Source organism: Xiphophorus hellerii, chromosome 20 (genome assembly GCF_003331165.1).
Source record: "Xiphophorus hellerii strain 12219 chromosome 20, Xiphophorus_hellerii-4.1, whole genome shotgun sequence".
Classification (NCBI taxonomy): domain Eukaryota; kingdom Metazoa; phylum Chordata; class Actinopteri; order Cyprinodontiformes; family Poeciliidae; genus Xiphophorus; species Xiphophorus hellerii.
The window spans coordinates 18,225,072-18,240,065 of NC_045691.1; the positions used below are offsets into that span (position 1 = coordinate 18,225,072).

Sequence of the window (14,994 nt, forward strand, 5' to 3'; positions counted from 1 at the left end):
GAAGCACAAACACAGTTGACTCACATGCCAGATCAGACATCTCCATAAGTTCTGTGAACAACTTCACTTGGTTGAAACCCTGGATAAATAAGTCAACATTAAAACTGACCTTTTTGTTGCCAAAAAACATATTTTTAGGTACATATTTACATACCTGAAAATATGTAATGAAAATGTATATCTTGTATTATGTGCAGTCCATGTTGGAGAAACAAACCATTCTGTAGTGATAAAGGTTGAAGATGAAGAAAATGATGAGGATTCGTTTGCAAGAGGAATGGAGTTGCCATCCAGCCCCAGCTTTAGTGACGTGTCCATCAGCAGGTGAGAAATCACTTAATTATTATACAGTTTGATAACCTAACTTGACTTAACTGTTTCCATTGCTTAATTATAGTTCTCATGGTTTGACGAGTCTAAACAAAATTTGCATTGTTTCAGGGTATTTTGTTATAAAAACAGACACATTTTATGATCTATTCCATAATCAGATTACTTTTATTTAAAAACAGAAATACTATAAATTCTATAAATCAAATTAATTATTGTTATTGTTCTTATAAGAACTGTAGGATTTAAGTAGAATTATTTATGTATACACTGTGGTACTTTACAGACACATTATTAAAAGTAAAATAAATCATGTAAAGTCTGTGTGCAACTATTTCCACTTAAAAGTGTTGAACTGTAAGATTATGGTTTGGAAAAACAGCAAATCCTGTTTATTTATGTTGATATCAGCCACTTTACAGTTAATTTAAGGCAAAGGCAAGATGTACAGACAAGTTGTAGACGTCTGAACCAGTTAGCTCTATCTTTTGTTTTCCAATCAGCAATGCAAAGTGCTACAGTGGAGCAATGCAATTATTTCATCTTAGCTCAGTAATTGCTCAGAAGGTAATCACAATAATCAAAGATAATTAAAGCCCCAAATTACAGACCAGGTCAGCATGTACCAAGCTATTCCACTAATACTTATTGCCTCTTGTTTCAACTAAGTGCTGCAGCAATTAAACAAATCTGCTTTTTAAAGTTTACCTTAAATGTCCCTAAAGTCCATTAAGCTTTATTTATAAAACACTTTCTACTACCATAAGAAGAAGTGTTCTGTACAAAATGCATTACAAAAATGTCATTACAAAGACACAGAAGCAGAATACTAAAATAGAGAAATATTTTTTTCAAAAAGGATATAGCAAGCTATGCAATAAATATTGTAATAAAATAAAACAACCTAAACTCAAGATCTCATTGGTTGTCAAAAGCCAAGGCAAAGCAATGAGTTTTAAGAAGTGATTTAAAAACAGTGATTAATCCTACCTGATGTGCAGCAGTAAGTCATTCCTCTTTTTAGGACCGGTCACAGGAAAAGCACACCCCTCTCCCCCAAGCCTAAGTTTTGTTTTAGTTGCGCTCAGGAGCAGCTGGTCAGCTGACCGGAGTGAGCAAGTTGCTGCACCATGATATAGGATATGTAATCAGCGTGTAAATGGGTGAATGAATGGAGTGTGAAGTTACTTGGGATCCTCTGGACTTGATTAACCCTCCTGTTATGTTCCGGGTCAAATTGACCCGTTTTAAAATTTACAAATTAAAAAAAAAAAATAGAAGCATTTTTTTTGCATGAAACGTTTTCTATTTGTCTTAATAGGTGCACTCTAGACATAAGTTGAAAATTTATTCATGTTACACATTTGTACCAAACCCTAGGTCTACTTTTTACATCGATACTGTTCGGGTCAATTTGACCCGGCAGTCAGGTTAAAGTGCAAAAAAAGATTTTAAAATGTCCAATTCTATATGTTTCCTTGCAGTTATGAACCATATTTCACCACACACACGCAACCACACACACACAAGCCCACTTTCTCACTATTCTCTTTACTTCACTAGGAAACTGCGAGAAAGCAGGTGTTCACACAACCTTTGACGGGAATCTTTTCTGTTCCTGTGGACAAACTCCACCCACTCTGAGTGACACTCAGCAGAAGTGGATGAAAACATAAATACTCTCTGCATGGCTCATTTATCTTGATTTTAATCAGCGGGTCAATTTGACCCAGAACAGTATGTGTGTCTCAAGTTCAATTATAAAGATCACCCTTTGGTAAAAAAAAAAAAGTATAATATAAAATAATTTACCAAAGGTCAACTTCAAGGAAGTTATTGTTTTTTTGTGTCTAGGTTTTTTTCAGTGGACATTAAAAATCTAAATTCCATTTTTTATGTCCAAATGAGTAAATGAGCAGGTTGTCGTCATTGATCCTTAATTTCTGAGAAATAATAAAACATCATTGCACAAATATTGATTGAAATGGTTAGTATTGGAGTTAATAATCAGATACAAAAATGTTTTGGAGGAATTTTTTGGTTTCTGACACTATTGCATGATTAAACACTCCCTGGGTCAGATTGACCCACGAACATTTTTGCTGTACCCTAGAAACGAACATAACAGGAGGGTTAAGCACCAAACAAGTACAGGCCATTTGCCATTAATATAATTGTAAAACCTTGGACAGGGAGGAAGGGGTAAAGCCATGTATAGCTATAAAAACAAATAAATAAACTGCAGCGGTTAAATCCAAAAGGACATGTTACGTTAGAAGAATTAAAATTTCCTAAGGACTTAAACCAATTTTGATGAAAAAAGGATTAATGTATGCTTAAAAAGCAGAGTTGGAAAATAACTCTTCAAAATAATAGTTTGTCATATGATTGTTTGAGCCAGACATTTTAGTTGGTTTTACAATCCTATTGACCGCAGACCAACACAAGATTTATTTGGGCTTTCAAAAAAAAGTTCTTGCTACTTTTCAAAAAAACAATTAAAAAAAATAGGTTAAGCCTTTTATAGGTTAGATAATAATAGATTAATAGTAGGTTCCATATTACCAAAGGAACTAAACCAGTCATGAATAAGGGATTATGTTGGCCTTTCAGATAAATCTTATAAATATTCTTCAAAGTAAAAGCCAGAATCTCTCATCGAGTAGATGAGAGAGTGACTTCAAAATTAGTCTTTCTCCATAATGGGTTAAATTATTAATGAATTTTGTTCAAAATATAATCATCAGCTATAAATATTATAATGTCATTATTAAAAATAATGTTGTTAGTGAAATGACCAACACTTTTTCTGCTAAAAACTAGACAACTCTAGAGCTGATTAATAATGGGGAAAATATGCAAAAATATTGGTGAATGTAACAATAAATATATGATTTGAGATAAATAAGTATTCATAAGGGGTTAATTCTATCTGCCTTCAGTTCATAGCAAACTTACAGTAGGTGATGATGATTAGTTTGTTCAGCTATTGGAAACGGACAAAACAATATATTTTCATCTCAAAAAGATCTCATTGAAAAAGTTGCTTCTTCCTGACATCTGCTGTTGTGGTGTTGAAACTACTCTGTTGAAGTTTCTTTATGATTTGACCACTTTCACATCTGTTTTCCTGTAAAAAATTTCATTCTACATTAAGCAGTAAGTTTCACTAATTATATTAAAGGTGAAGTATAGAGAGCCTAAGTGAAGGCTACACTAATACAGTCCTGGAACTTCTTTGAGATTAATATGTTGTAGAGTGTTGTAGTAATAAAAAAATAGTAATAATGATAAATTTGTGATATATGGTTCCACCTCTAATTAAGACAGTCTAGTCCCTAGCCCCATCAGCTTAGCTGTCAACACAGACTATGGGTGATATGGCGTTGCCTGTGATGAATAGGTCAGTTGGACATGTCAGACCCTCAGTGGGGGGACAAAAACCCACCTGGGTGTAAAAGATTTGCTATGATTCATAGATTAGAGCTATTTAGGTGGAAGTCGGATTCTGTTCCAAGGCAGCAAATTAAAGCTGGTAAATTAAATCATATTGTTCTGTCTCTCTTTCCTCTTTCTCCCTTTTCAGTTCTATTTCAGACATTTTTGGTCCAGAATCTTCCATAAACATTAAGTAAGTGGCTTTTTAGTTATTCAACTTTCTTTAACTTTCTATTTTGTCTTCTGCCTGAAAACTAAAAATTACTTTTTGGTGTGTCTTCAAACAGAGTAAAATGCAAAATGTGTTCAAAAGCAGCACAGCATTGTTTCACCATACACAAAAATCCACCTTTTACCAATTTTCAGTGTGCAATAGAGTTTCTGCAGTAAAAAAAAAGATCTTTTGAAAGGATGCCAATAAGTTAGCTTAATGGCAATATATTCTAGTATAATTTGGTAACTAAATCACCGAGTTCAACAGTAGGAAATTAATGCTGTTTATCTTTGAAACAGTTTTTTTTTAATTAAGTGAAACTCAATATCAGTTGTTAGCATGATGGAAGCCAAAACTCTGAAGAAAATAATGAATATGACATGATGGAGCAGAAATCAACTTTAGAACCTCTGCATTTTACTGATCATAATAAAATCCACATAACATGTTTTTCTTATATGCAGCGATCCCAACACACTTGATTTAATGCCACTTAAGTGAACAGGGAAATATATATATGACATTTATCATTTCTGTTAGTGTTTTTTTCTACAGAAAAATCTTCTTATTAAACTAGAGGCATGTGTGAAACACCCTGATGCCATCAGTAAGCTTCCTGGGTCATGTTTTCTTTTTTATTATTATTTTATTTTGGCTTTTTTGTGTCAGGCTGTTCTGTCCAAGGTGACCTGACAAAGGGAGATTGAAAACCCTGCCCAGCAGCAAGAAACCACGAGTCAAGTCTGCTTTCATTATCTAAAGATACCTTGTGGCTTTTTCAGTAGCTTCAGTCATTGAATGCATGTTGTCCCTTTGCAGCCCAACTGATTTGTGGCCCACTCGGAGCCTTGCAGAGTTGAAAGCTTTGTAGATCCCCAGCTTCCCATACAGAGTCCTCAAGCTTCCCCTGCTAAACACTGCAACCTGACAAGTCACGCCTGTAAACAGATTGTGGAAAAATAGTGGACAGGTTTTCGGTCTTCATATTCATCTTCTTGTGACTGCCATTTTTTTAAAACATTATTTTATTCCTTTATCCACGTTAAATAATTAGTTATGTTGATGATACATGTTAAAAAGTCATGCATCTTCATGGTCAAATAATCACCAAGCTTTCTTCTGACAGACAGCTCTGTTTATTCCTTTCCATACATTGATATGTATTTTTTATCATTTATATTCCTGCTAGCCTGCTGTCATTTCAATCAAACGATTTTGACAAGCAATAAGACCGTCACACATCTGCTCACCCCCAAAGGACACAAATAAATAACTGCACCTACCTGGAGCTCATTCGCTTGCGAACCACGATCAAGGACACTGAATCATATCCTCGTATTAGTGGGGCGGTGTTGTTTTCGGTGCACACACTCGGTTCTGTCACGTCTTCTTCAGGGTTTGTTGTGCTGCTATTTGAAACTTATCTAAAATGAAGTGGGTAAAACACAAACAGGACAAAGACGTTTTGAAATCTGACTTTTATTTTCTGCATTTTTCGAACAATGTTGAGATAGCAAAACTGTTTTGTGGATTTTACGTTTGTTTCAACGAGTTCCCATTAAATACATGACCAGTATGCATTCATAATTGACCGGTACTGTGGGTCTTAAAATGACTCATCAGTTTTATAGACTCATGATTTAAAGAGTGCTTTTGAAGCCATCCGGAGAAGGAATTTTCTTTTTATCAAATACAGCTTTAGCTCCGTCCTCTGCCTTTAACCCAGCAGTAACGCTCCCCACTTGGATGCCTAACCAAACTTTTACCACTAACACCTGGTGTTCTGATGAAAATTCCTTCACCGGAATTGTTTTTCCCATCCATAGAACTGAAAGAAAAGGGTTTAAATACATTACATAAGGCTGGAGGGTTCTGTATACATCTATAATAGAATCAGCTGCACAGAGCACCCGTCATGTGCAGCTGAAAGGGATTCAACAAATGAAACACTGCTTTTATGGGTCCCTTTTGGTTTTCTAAGCCATGTTATCTGAAGATTTATTTTAGGAGAAGATTGGTGAAAGTCAAGGTTGAACTAGTAATAGATCTATAACTTGACACAGCCACTGGGTTTCGGAGCCCGCTGGGGGCACTCATTGTATGGACTTGGTAAGGAAAATCAGAAAAACTATTTTATTTAAAGGCATTGTATGCCAAGTCCACATGTGTCTTCTGAGAATAAAATTTGATTGAACAGTTTAAAGTGTATAAAAGCAAGTTAAGCAAATAACTCTTAAGATTTCCTCACAGTGTGTAAGTTATGCCACTGAAAATTTTTTTTTATTCTAATAAAATCCCAAATTTATTTTATTTTAGCAAAAAAATATGAAGATTTTCTTTGTTTTAAGATTCCCAATGTTGTAAACTTCCCTTCTCTATGTAATCATAAACAGTTTTTTGGCTTGATTAGTTAGACTTTGGAAAAACCTTACATTCACTGGCAAAATTATTATTCCGTTATGGAAATTTTATTTTAACATTTCTAAAATTTGTTAAGTAATAACCCATTGGGGCGTAAACATTGCTTTTTGGGCTGGTGGAGTCAAACCGTCCAGTTTGAAGAGAACCAGATGTGATGCTGTTTGTATTCTGACACCTTTATTTGAAAACCAACTTTAATTTCATGATGTTAGGCACTTTGAATTGCTGAGATGTGCTATACAAATAAACTTGATTGATTGATTTGATTCAGAAATTTGAGCAATAGCAGCTCATCTGGTAAATTGGAGTAGATCAGTCTTCACTGCTTCATGTGTATTGATCAGCCTGTCACTAGTTTACCACAAGTCTTTCCTTGGACTACTTTTGAAAGATTTTACCCACTACTGACCTTGAACACCCCACAAGTGCTGTCACTTTGGAGATGCTCTGACCTTTAGTAACCAATCACAAATTGCCCCTCGTTAGATTCACTCATACCATTATGTTTTCCCATTTTCACTTCTTACAGATAAACATTAAGGACATAATGTTCACTTGCTACTTAATATTTGAAACTCATTAAGAAGTGCAATGATCGAGGCGTTATCATGTTATGCCTGATCCAAAAATTAGCTAAGGTCTACTGTAATACCGCTGCAAAGAGTCCATCATAGCATTTCTTGATCACTTGCAACACTATGCAGACACTCCTTCTATAGCGATGAAGGTTCACTCACCTTTGTATGCAGAATGCTTGAAATGGGTCCAATGGAAGGATAGTTGGATCCACTTAATAATTAATTTGGCTAATTATTTCATCACTCAGGTGTGCTGTCTAGAGCAGTGATTTTGAACTGATAGGTTCAGGAGCCGCCATCATGTCTTGCTGAAAAACACTGTCATAAGTCAAGAGAATATTTTTTTTACTTCAGTCACCTGAACTGAGAGTAGTTTGTCTCTATGAATTTCAGCACACACTCAAATGATACCCCCCAGCTGACTGTGTTGTTGCTTGGCGATGTGCCAATTTCCGTATTGATTTGAAAGCGGGCCCCCATCCAGTCGTTATCCCTTTGCTTCTTGGGTGTGAGAATGTTAAACATCAGCCCTAAATGCCTGATGTTGCCTGATCAACAGGTAATGATCAGGCAATCATTACCTGTTGACTGAAATACATGAAACTGTGGCTCATGGCAAAAATGAACTTGCTCTCCCTTAACGAAGTAACATGTAGTAACGTTTACACCAGGGGTCCCCAAAGTCGGTCCTCGAGGGCCGGCATCCTGCACGTTTTAGTTCTCTCCCGGGTGGTACCCGTTGTTCTTAGTCCTTCTAATGAACCAACATTGGATAAAGGTGCATTAAACCAGGGAGAGAACTAAAACATGCAGGATACCGGCCCTCAAGGACCGACTTTGGGGACCCCTGGTTTACACTTTCAGCCAAAAATAAATGCATTACAAGTAACAGTGGTGCATTAAAAGCCACAGACAATTACCACATATGTTACATGACATCATAATCCAAAAAACGTGCTAAATATGTTCAGGGTTAGGCCCATGTCAAGCATGAGAAGCAGTTCAAAAAAGGTGATTTTATGAGGAAACATAACGGAGAGTTGTCTGTTGATGAAGAAAACTTAATTTTTATGTCTTTTGCAGCCGAGTCATTTGTTAAACAGGTTTTTCATATTCCTTTATTTCTCCTGTAGTCAAATAGTCTGCAGAATCTCTACTATATTTGATCTAAGTAAATGAGCTTTTAGTGTTAATTAACTAAATGAACATAGGGGAAACTGAAGGAAAAACCTTTATTTGTCTTCCACTTGTCCATCCACTTTGCATCCTAATTATGCTGATACGCTTGTTAAACCTAAATTATTGAAGAGGCAATGGTTAAAGTAATCGTCTGCAGAGAAAAACTGATTCTCTGAAGTGATTAAAATGCGAGAAAAGCAAGTGACAAATTTAGAAAGTCTGTTATTGCCTTTTTTTTATTGAGCAGCCTAATCACAGCCATTTTTATCATTTTTATTTTCTTCACATTTCTAAACTACTTTGTGTTGGTTATTTACCCAAACACATTAAAGTTTGTGGTGCTGTGTATCATTTCACTTTTGTCTTTTTTAAATAACATAACCTGACCCTCTCGGATTGTGTTCTTTCACAGAGACACAGAGACGTCTTCAGCAAAGAAGCGACCGTCGAGCTCCAGAGGCACGGACACAGAAATGTCACCTGATACAGGAAAACGACAGCGTAAAACATGAAGGGTCGGGCCAAGATGCAGTGTTAGTGAAGGTCTCATTCATTTGAAAGGATTAGCACAGTTCAAAGATTTCCTTCCTTTTCATATGTTATGGTTTACTTTGTAATTACTTTGAAATAAATTCTATCGCATTTTATCATATTTGTCGCATATATATTTGTTGTCATGTGTTCAGTATTGAGGTAATATTTGTATTTCACTGTTTATTCAAAACGAGAACTGTGGAAACAGCACTTGAAATGGAAATACGTTTTACGTGCTGCAGGTTTAGTTTGTTGCTTCAAATCGACTTAGCACTTATTAAAGATTAGACTCATGCAAATTTAAGAGGTTTCTGCTCCCAAAGGTTTTTCCTCTGAAAAAAAGATTTCTGGTGAAGTTTTATTCCACTGAAGTTGTCTTTTTCTTCCCCCATTTAATCCATAGTTTATACCACTGTAAATTGCAGCCTAAACCCAAATAAAATTGAAGGAACACTAAGTATTTTTCCAAAAGGCACATTTCCATTTTTTTTTCTTGCATTGAATTGCTGTATGTCAGTCTGTTTGCTAATCTTTGACCTCCATCTTCTAGGTCTCCCACATGTTTTTAAAACTCCACAGAGGAGCTGTGCTGAACGCAGTTTCAATGTCATTTGCAATTTGAAAGTTTACAACAAATCTGCACCTTTTGAAATTGATTGTTTTTATTGAACGGGAAGAAACTAGGGTTGGTTTAATTTAATAAACGCAATGCTTGTGGAAACCCCAAGTTAGGACAAGGCAGAGTGTAAACACTTAAGAAGCGGAGGGAGTGTTTATGAGTGCGTGCACAGAAGATTTGGCAGGAAATCTTCTGGGAGCCGACCCTGATTGAAAACAGAGCTAGCCTGCAGTCAGGCATATGGCCGATCAGACTGCTGTGATTCTCCTCAGATAAAGCAGACACGAAAATATCTGTGGACTCTTAATATGAACAAGGAACAAACCCCACACTCCTCATTCCTATTGCTAGTGAGTCGTTTCTTCCTGCACTATGGTACATTTTGTCTTTGCCGTTTTTAGCCGCACTGCAACTCTTCAGTGAAATCCAGTGAAATCAAGATGAGACTAAATTGCTTTTGATAAAGGTTCGATTTGACCAGCTGTGAAGCAGGAGGAGATCTCATCAATCCAACATAGCTCACTGTTTGGGAGAGATCCATAGAGTGCATCTGTGTCAAAGTCACCTTATCTGTCTGCGCCTGGGTGGTATTGGTGAAGAGGACATCTTATCACTCGTCCAACATAAGTCTCATAAATCTCTGGTCCACCGTATCTAAACATGCATTATATTCACTCATACTTCAGCTTTTCGTGAGAACCTTGACCCCCTTCATTACTTTCAAAGAAAGGGTGACCAATCTTTGTCTTGGTGAGGATTCAGTATGATTCGGGAGATCATTAATCCTCAGAGCAGAGTGTTCTTTCACTCATCTGCAAGATCTTTCTTTAAGCTCAGACTGTAAACAGGGGTGAGAATAAGTGTATGCCCCCTTTGTGATTTCTTTTTTTTGTTTGTCACATCTAAGAGTATAAGATTCTCAAACAAATGTAAAAGCCAGACAAAGATGACGCAAGTTCATACAAAATCCACCGTTTAAATTAAGGTGTTTGTTATGAAGGGGTAAAATCCAAATCTATATGGAACTGTCTGGAAAAAGCAATTGCCCATAACCTGGGAACTGGTTAAGCCACACCTTAAAGTAACAACCGCAATCAAGCCTTTGAGATAATCAAGTTAATTTGTATTGCACATTTCAGCAAAAAGAAAGTTCAAAGTGTTTTACATCATGAAAACATAAACGCATCATACCTTCAACACTGAAAACCAGTAACAGACATTTGGTCAAGTGCCATTGTTAAAATTGTCAATACACATCAATATATATCAATGTTCCATTTATTATGGTTCAGAAGTATCTAAACAGATGGGTTTTTAATCTTGATTTATAGGAACTCAGTGATAACTGATCAATTCGTTTTTTACAGTGCTGTGGAGGCATTTTTAACCCACCCATCTTAGAAAACAGCTGCTTTCAGCACACTAATAAACCTGGTTTACAGGTTTATAATTTCCTTGAGCTAGGAAAAAAGGAAGGACACTTGCTTTCTATTTTCCTTCATGAATATGTTTTCCCTCTGGAATTAGGAATGAGGTAGATGTTTTTCTTTGTTGTGCTGACTATTCTCTTTTGCACTGTGTTTACTTTGGCTCGAAATTTGAAATTAAACCTCCAAGATATCATTTTATGTCATAGTTGGAAACAACAAATTGCACACTGTCCAAATCTGAATATACATATGTTTTGACAGCTTGAAGCAAAACAGGAATTTCTGCCTTCAACCTCTTGCAAAAATGTTTGGGAAAGAAAAATATTTCTTATGATGACCCCAATGAACCCCTCTATGTGAATTCTTACTGCAAAGAAGTTTAAATCCATTCAGTAAGGGCATAATTGTTAACATCTAGGGCTTTTTTTCCCAATGTGGAACAATTACACAACTTTAAAGAAACTTAAAAACAAGAATTCAGAAGGCAAGTGTCTTGGTTGCCTTTTGTTTAATCAGAATTAGTGAAACTGGTTGGTTTCCAGACCTGAACCAGAGTTTAAAGCAAAGTCCATAAATCTTAGGTATGGTTGAAGCCGGAGCTGCTCTAAAGCATAATGCTAACCTGCTTTATCCAGTCCAAAACCATTTCATTTGTGTTTTTGATAACTGTCCTGTTACAACATCCAGACTTGCCCAAAATAAACTTCTCTGATCTCACTTTCCACACTCAAATATAAGGAAATTGGTCAGGATGTTCAAAAGTAAACCAGAAACCGCCCAAACTTGTGTTTCCCATAAACTAGAATAGGCTAGGACACCAGTGATATAGTCCGCAGTGAAACCAGTTTAAGATCGCAGTGGATGGGGAAGTTTTTAGCTATAAAAGACCTACCTGCTCCAAAATGAACACCTTCAAGCCAAATGGCAGGAAGTGACAAAGTGAGATATTAAAAACCTAAGCACAATGTTCCCCTTGTTCAGAACAGTAGTGGAAGTGATCTGCTGTGGGACTGTTTCACTGCCGTTGGCACTGGTACTCATCCCTAAATAGAATAATTAGCAGCACCTCAGAAATCTTTAACTACACCTCAAATTAACAGTAAAAAGTATTGACACAGCTGGTTGTTCCACCTGCACTACGATACAAAACACACATCAAAGCTGATTTGTTGGACAGCTTTGCTTGACCACAACTTTTGTTGAAAATTTCTGGCCCATGATTTTTATTTTATTTTTCATTTACTGTTACCTGTCAGCAATTTGAATTATTTGTATGGGTCTGGTTGTGTGTGGATTAAGAGCAAGAGCCACATTAAAATGTTCATGTTTCACCTTGTATGTGAAAGTTTGACCCTTTTTAAAGATATTCACAATAAAATGAGGCTTGTTTTTAAAATAGTCCACACAGTTTAAATTAATATTTAAAGATGACAAAAAACTAACACTCCAAACTACAAAATATATGACATTAAGCAATTCATCTGGCTATAAATACAAACATAAAGATTTAAACAGTGTAATTGTATGAGCGTGGTTCAAGGCTCAAGCTTAATTCAAGCTTTTAAAGGTTATAAAAACCACAATAAATGCAAAAATTAGGACTTTTTATTTTCGAAAATTATTTCCAAGTTTTTAATAAAGCATGGAATAAATGTTTAGTCAGGTCAAGATTATTTATAATAATACAGAGATAAAATCCCAAACGTCCACACTGCAGGGCTGCCTGGAGAAAAAAAACACTTTATTGGTAATGGCACAATATTAATTTTTAACAGTAAATAATTTTACTTTTGGTGAAATCTCGAGTGCAAAGAATTAAGTTCACATAAAAATGAAAGCATATGCAAAAGTAAATTTAAAAAGAACACTTAATTTCTTAAAATAGTGTAAAAATAAAAAGTTAACCTTAAATTTGTCTTTATGTTTTATGTGTTGTACACTGAGCATAGCTAAGACTCAAAGTCCAACCTGAAGAGACGTATTTTCTCTTTGGAAAAGAAAAACTGTAGGACTTGTTCATTGTGCAGGTTTGGTCTCTAATTTATCTACATCACATTTGCATTATGCTTTCCTTGTAGCACATTTGGCTTATCTCAAAACAAGACTGAGCATCTGTCTCAAACACAAGTCTCCATTTCAAACCAATCAGCTGGCTAATCAGTGCAGACTTGTAATCTATGAAATGCAGACTGGGGCTTTTTGCAGAGCATGACAAAAACTCTGTAAACATAAGCAAAACACTTTCTATCTATAATGTTTGATTATGACACTCTGGTGTGTTTTGGTGCTGCTGCCTACAATTTCTTGAAGTATTTTCATTTTTAACAAAACATTTAAATTTGCTTGTTTTCTGATCATTCTAATGTTTTTGGTTTTATTTGTTATTCCTTTTATTTTTTTTACAAGTACAAGTGTTGCATTGATTGGTCAGTGGACCACTTCCTCCTACCTATATGTTTGTTGTCTGGTAGACATGGACGGTACCAGCAGTCGTACCGCAAGATGCAGATCCCATTTAGTTACAATAATGCTGCAGCATCCTTTGAACTTCACTCACAATGCAATCAAAGGCCACCATTTGATGGCTGCATCTTGGTCACAAAGGCATCCCATAATTACATGCTGTTTGTCCATCCATTAAGAGACACAAGCTGAAGCACAACCTTTCAATAAAGATAGAATAGAAAGGGGCTTTATTGTCCCACAGAGGGAAAATTCAGGTGCAACAGTAGCACCAGATATATTTAAGTACGCACTAAGGTTCCAAAATGTAAAAAACAAAATATAAAAAACAAGATTAGCTATAATAACAATGCTACATTACTATGATTTTAATAGAAAAATTAATGTGCAGTTATTAGATTTGAAATATTGTATTCATGATCCAAGGGATGTGCAGCTGAGTACAAATGAACACATGAAAAGAGCTGCAGAAATCTACAGCATTTTATCACTTAACAACAGCCTTAAATCTCATGTCTTTTCTGATAGACTAACACAAAGCACTACATATTGTTGAAGTTGAAGAAAAACGTTTTTAACAAACAAAAATCTAAAATTTTGATGGATAAATGTATTCAGCCCCCTGATTTGTTTGTGAAAATGCTTTTCACAGCAATTACAGCTGCCACTCTTCTTGGAATATAAATTCTTTAGTTTATTGTTTAACGTGTTAGTTTTTTTTTTTCTTTTACAAAAGTTGAAAAGACCAAAACATTTTCTTTTGTTTTTTCTGTGGCCCCTACACAGCCCAACATAGGCTCAAGAAAAGTTTAGACTTGTAAACCACATGTTTAGTGAACCTTTCAATATGCAGTATGTAGAGATTTTGTCTGTGGGAAAGCAGACCAAATAAAAAAAAAAGAATTTGAGAGATTATCTGATATTTAAGTTGACTTTTCTGCTGTCTTCATGATGCTGTTTGTTCTCTAATGTTCTGCAACAAAACCTAAGAGGCCTTCATAGCACATTTGGAAACTGGGATTAAATTACACACAGGGAGGTTATTTAATAATTAGGTGACTTTTGAAGTTAGTTGCATGCAATGGATTTTATTTAGGGATAAATGACTGAAAGAGGATGATTACAAATTAATTCTCATCAGATTTTTATTTGTAAAAATAAAAGTTGAAGAACCAAGTTTTGTATCCCTAGCAAGTCACAATTAAGCAATACTTAAACTTAAACTGATACTACTGTTGGTTAACTTTGTAATGTGCAAATGAAATTGCAATCAGACATTGCAGGTTGATTGCAAGTTTGATTGAAAGTTGTAATCAAAACTCCCTCCATCATCTGTATTCACTTATCCTTGCAGGGTAGCGGCGGGGCTGCCTGTCTCCATTTACAAGAGGCTGGAACAGGACACCAGTCCATCATAGGACAAAACAGAAAGCACAAAGACCCCAGGCTAGGATTCAAACCGAGGACCTTCTTGATGTAAGCCATCAGTGCTACCAGCTGCCAGTGCAGCCCAGCAATAAAATCAAAATCGAACATCATATATAGCTAAACTTGTGAATGACAAGCTAGTTTTCAAATGATGATTTCATTTTTATTTTGCTCTGTATATTGCAACAATGTGCACATTTGCATACAGTGGTTAGTTTAGTGAATACTATTGATAAGAGTATGTATAAACACAAATGCCGAACTATCATATATGCTAAGCTATGAATGCAAATTATATGTTTTGAAACTCCTCTGATCTGATGTCAATGTTAAACAGTTCTGAAGCATCCACATCTGAAA

The 14,994-nt window shown here is 35.6% G+C and overlaps 1 protein-coding gene across 3 annotated transcripts in view; it reads left to right on the forward strand.

The window, feature by feature from the left end:
• The window catches only part of rad18 (RAD18 E3 ubiquitin protein ligase), a 41,011-nt gene extending 27,067 nt beyond the window's left edge, over positions 1–13,944 (forward strand). For 2 of the 3 annotated variants that reach the window (XM_032549797.1, XM_032549799.1), the window contains 3 exons: positions 198–324; positions 3,917–3,961; positions 8,573–13,944. In XM_032549797.1, the coding sequence (XP_032405688.1) occupies positions 198–324; positions 3,917–3,961; positions 8,573–8,672 (272 nt within the window). In that variant the 3' untranslated portion in view covers positions 8,673–13,944. The remainder of the gene's footprint in view (positions 1–197; positions 325–3,916; positions 3,962–8,572) is intronic. The other variant, XM_032549798.1, reaches the window with a different exon arrangement.
• Positions 13,945–14,994: the final 1,050 nt, after the last annotated feature.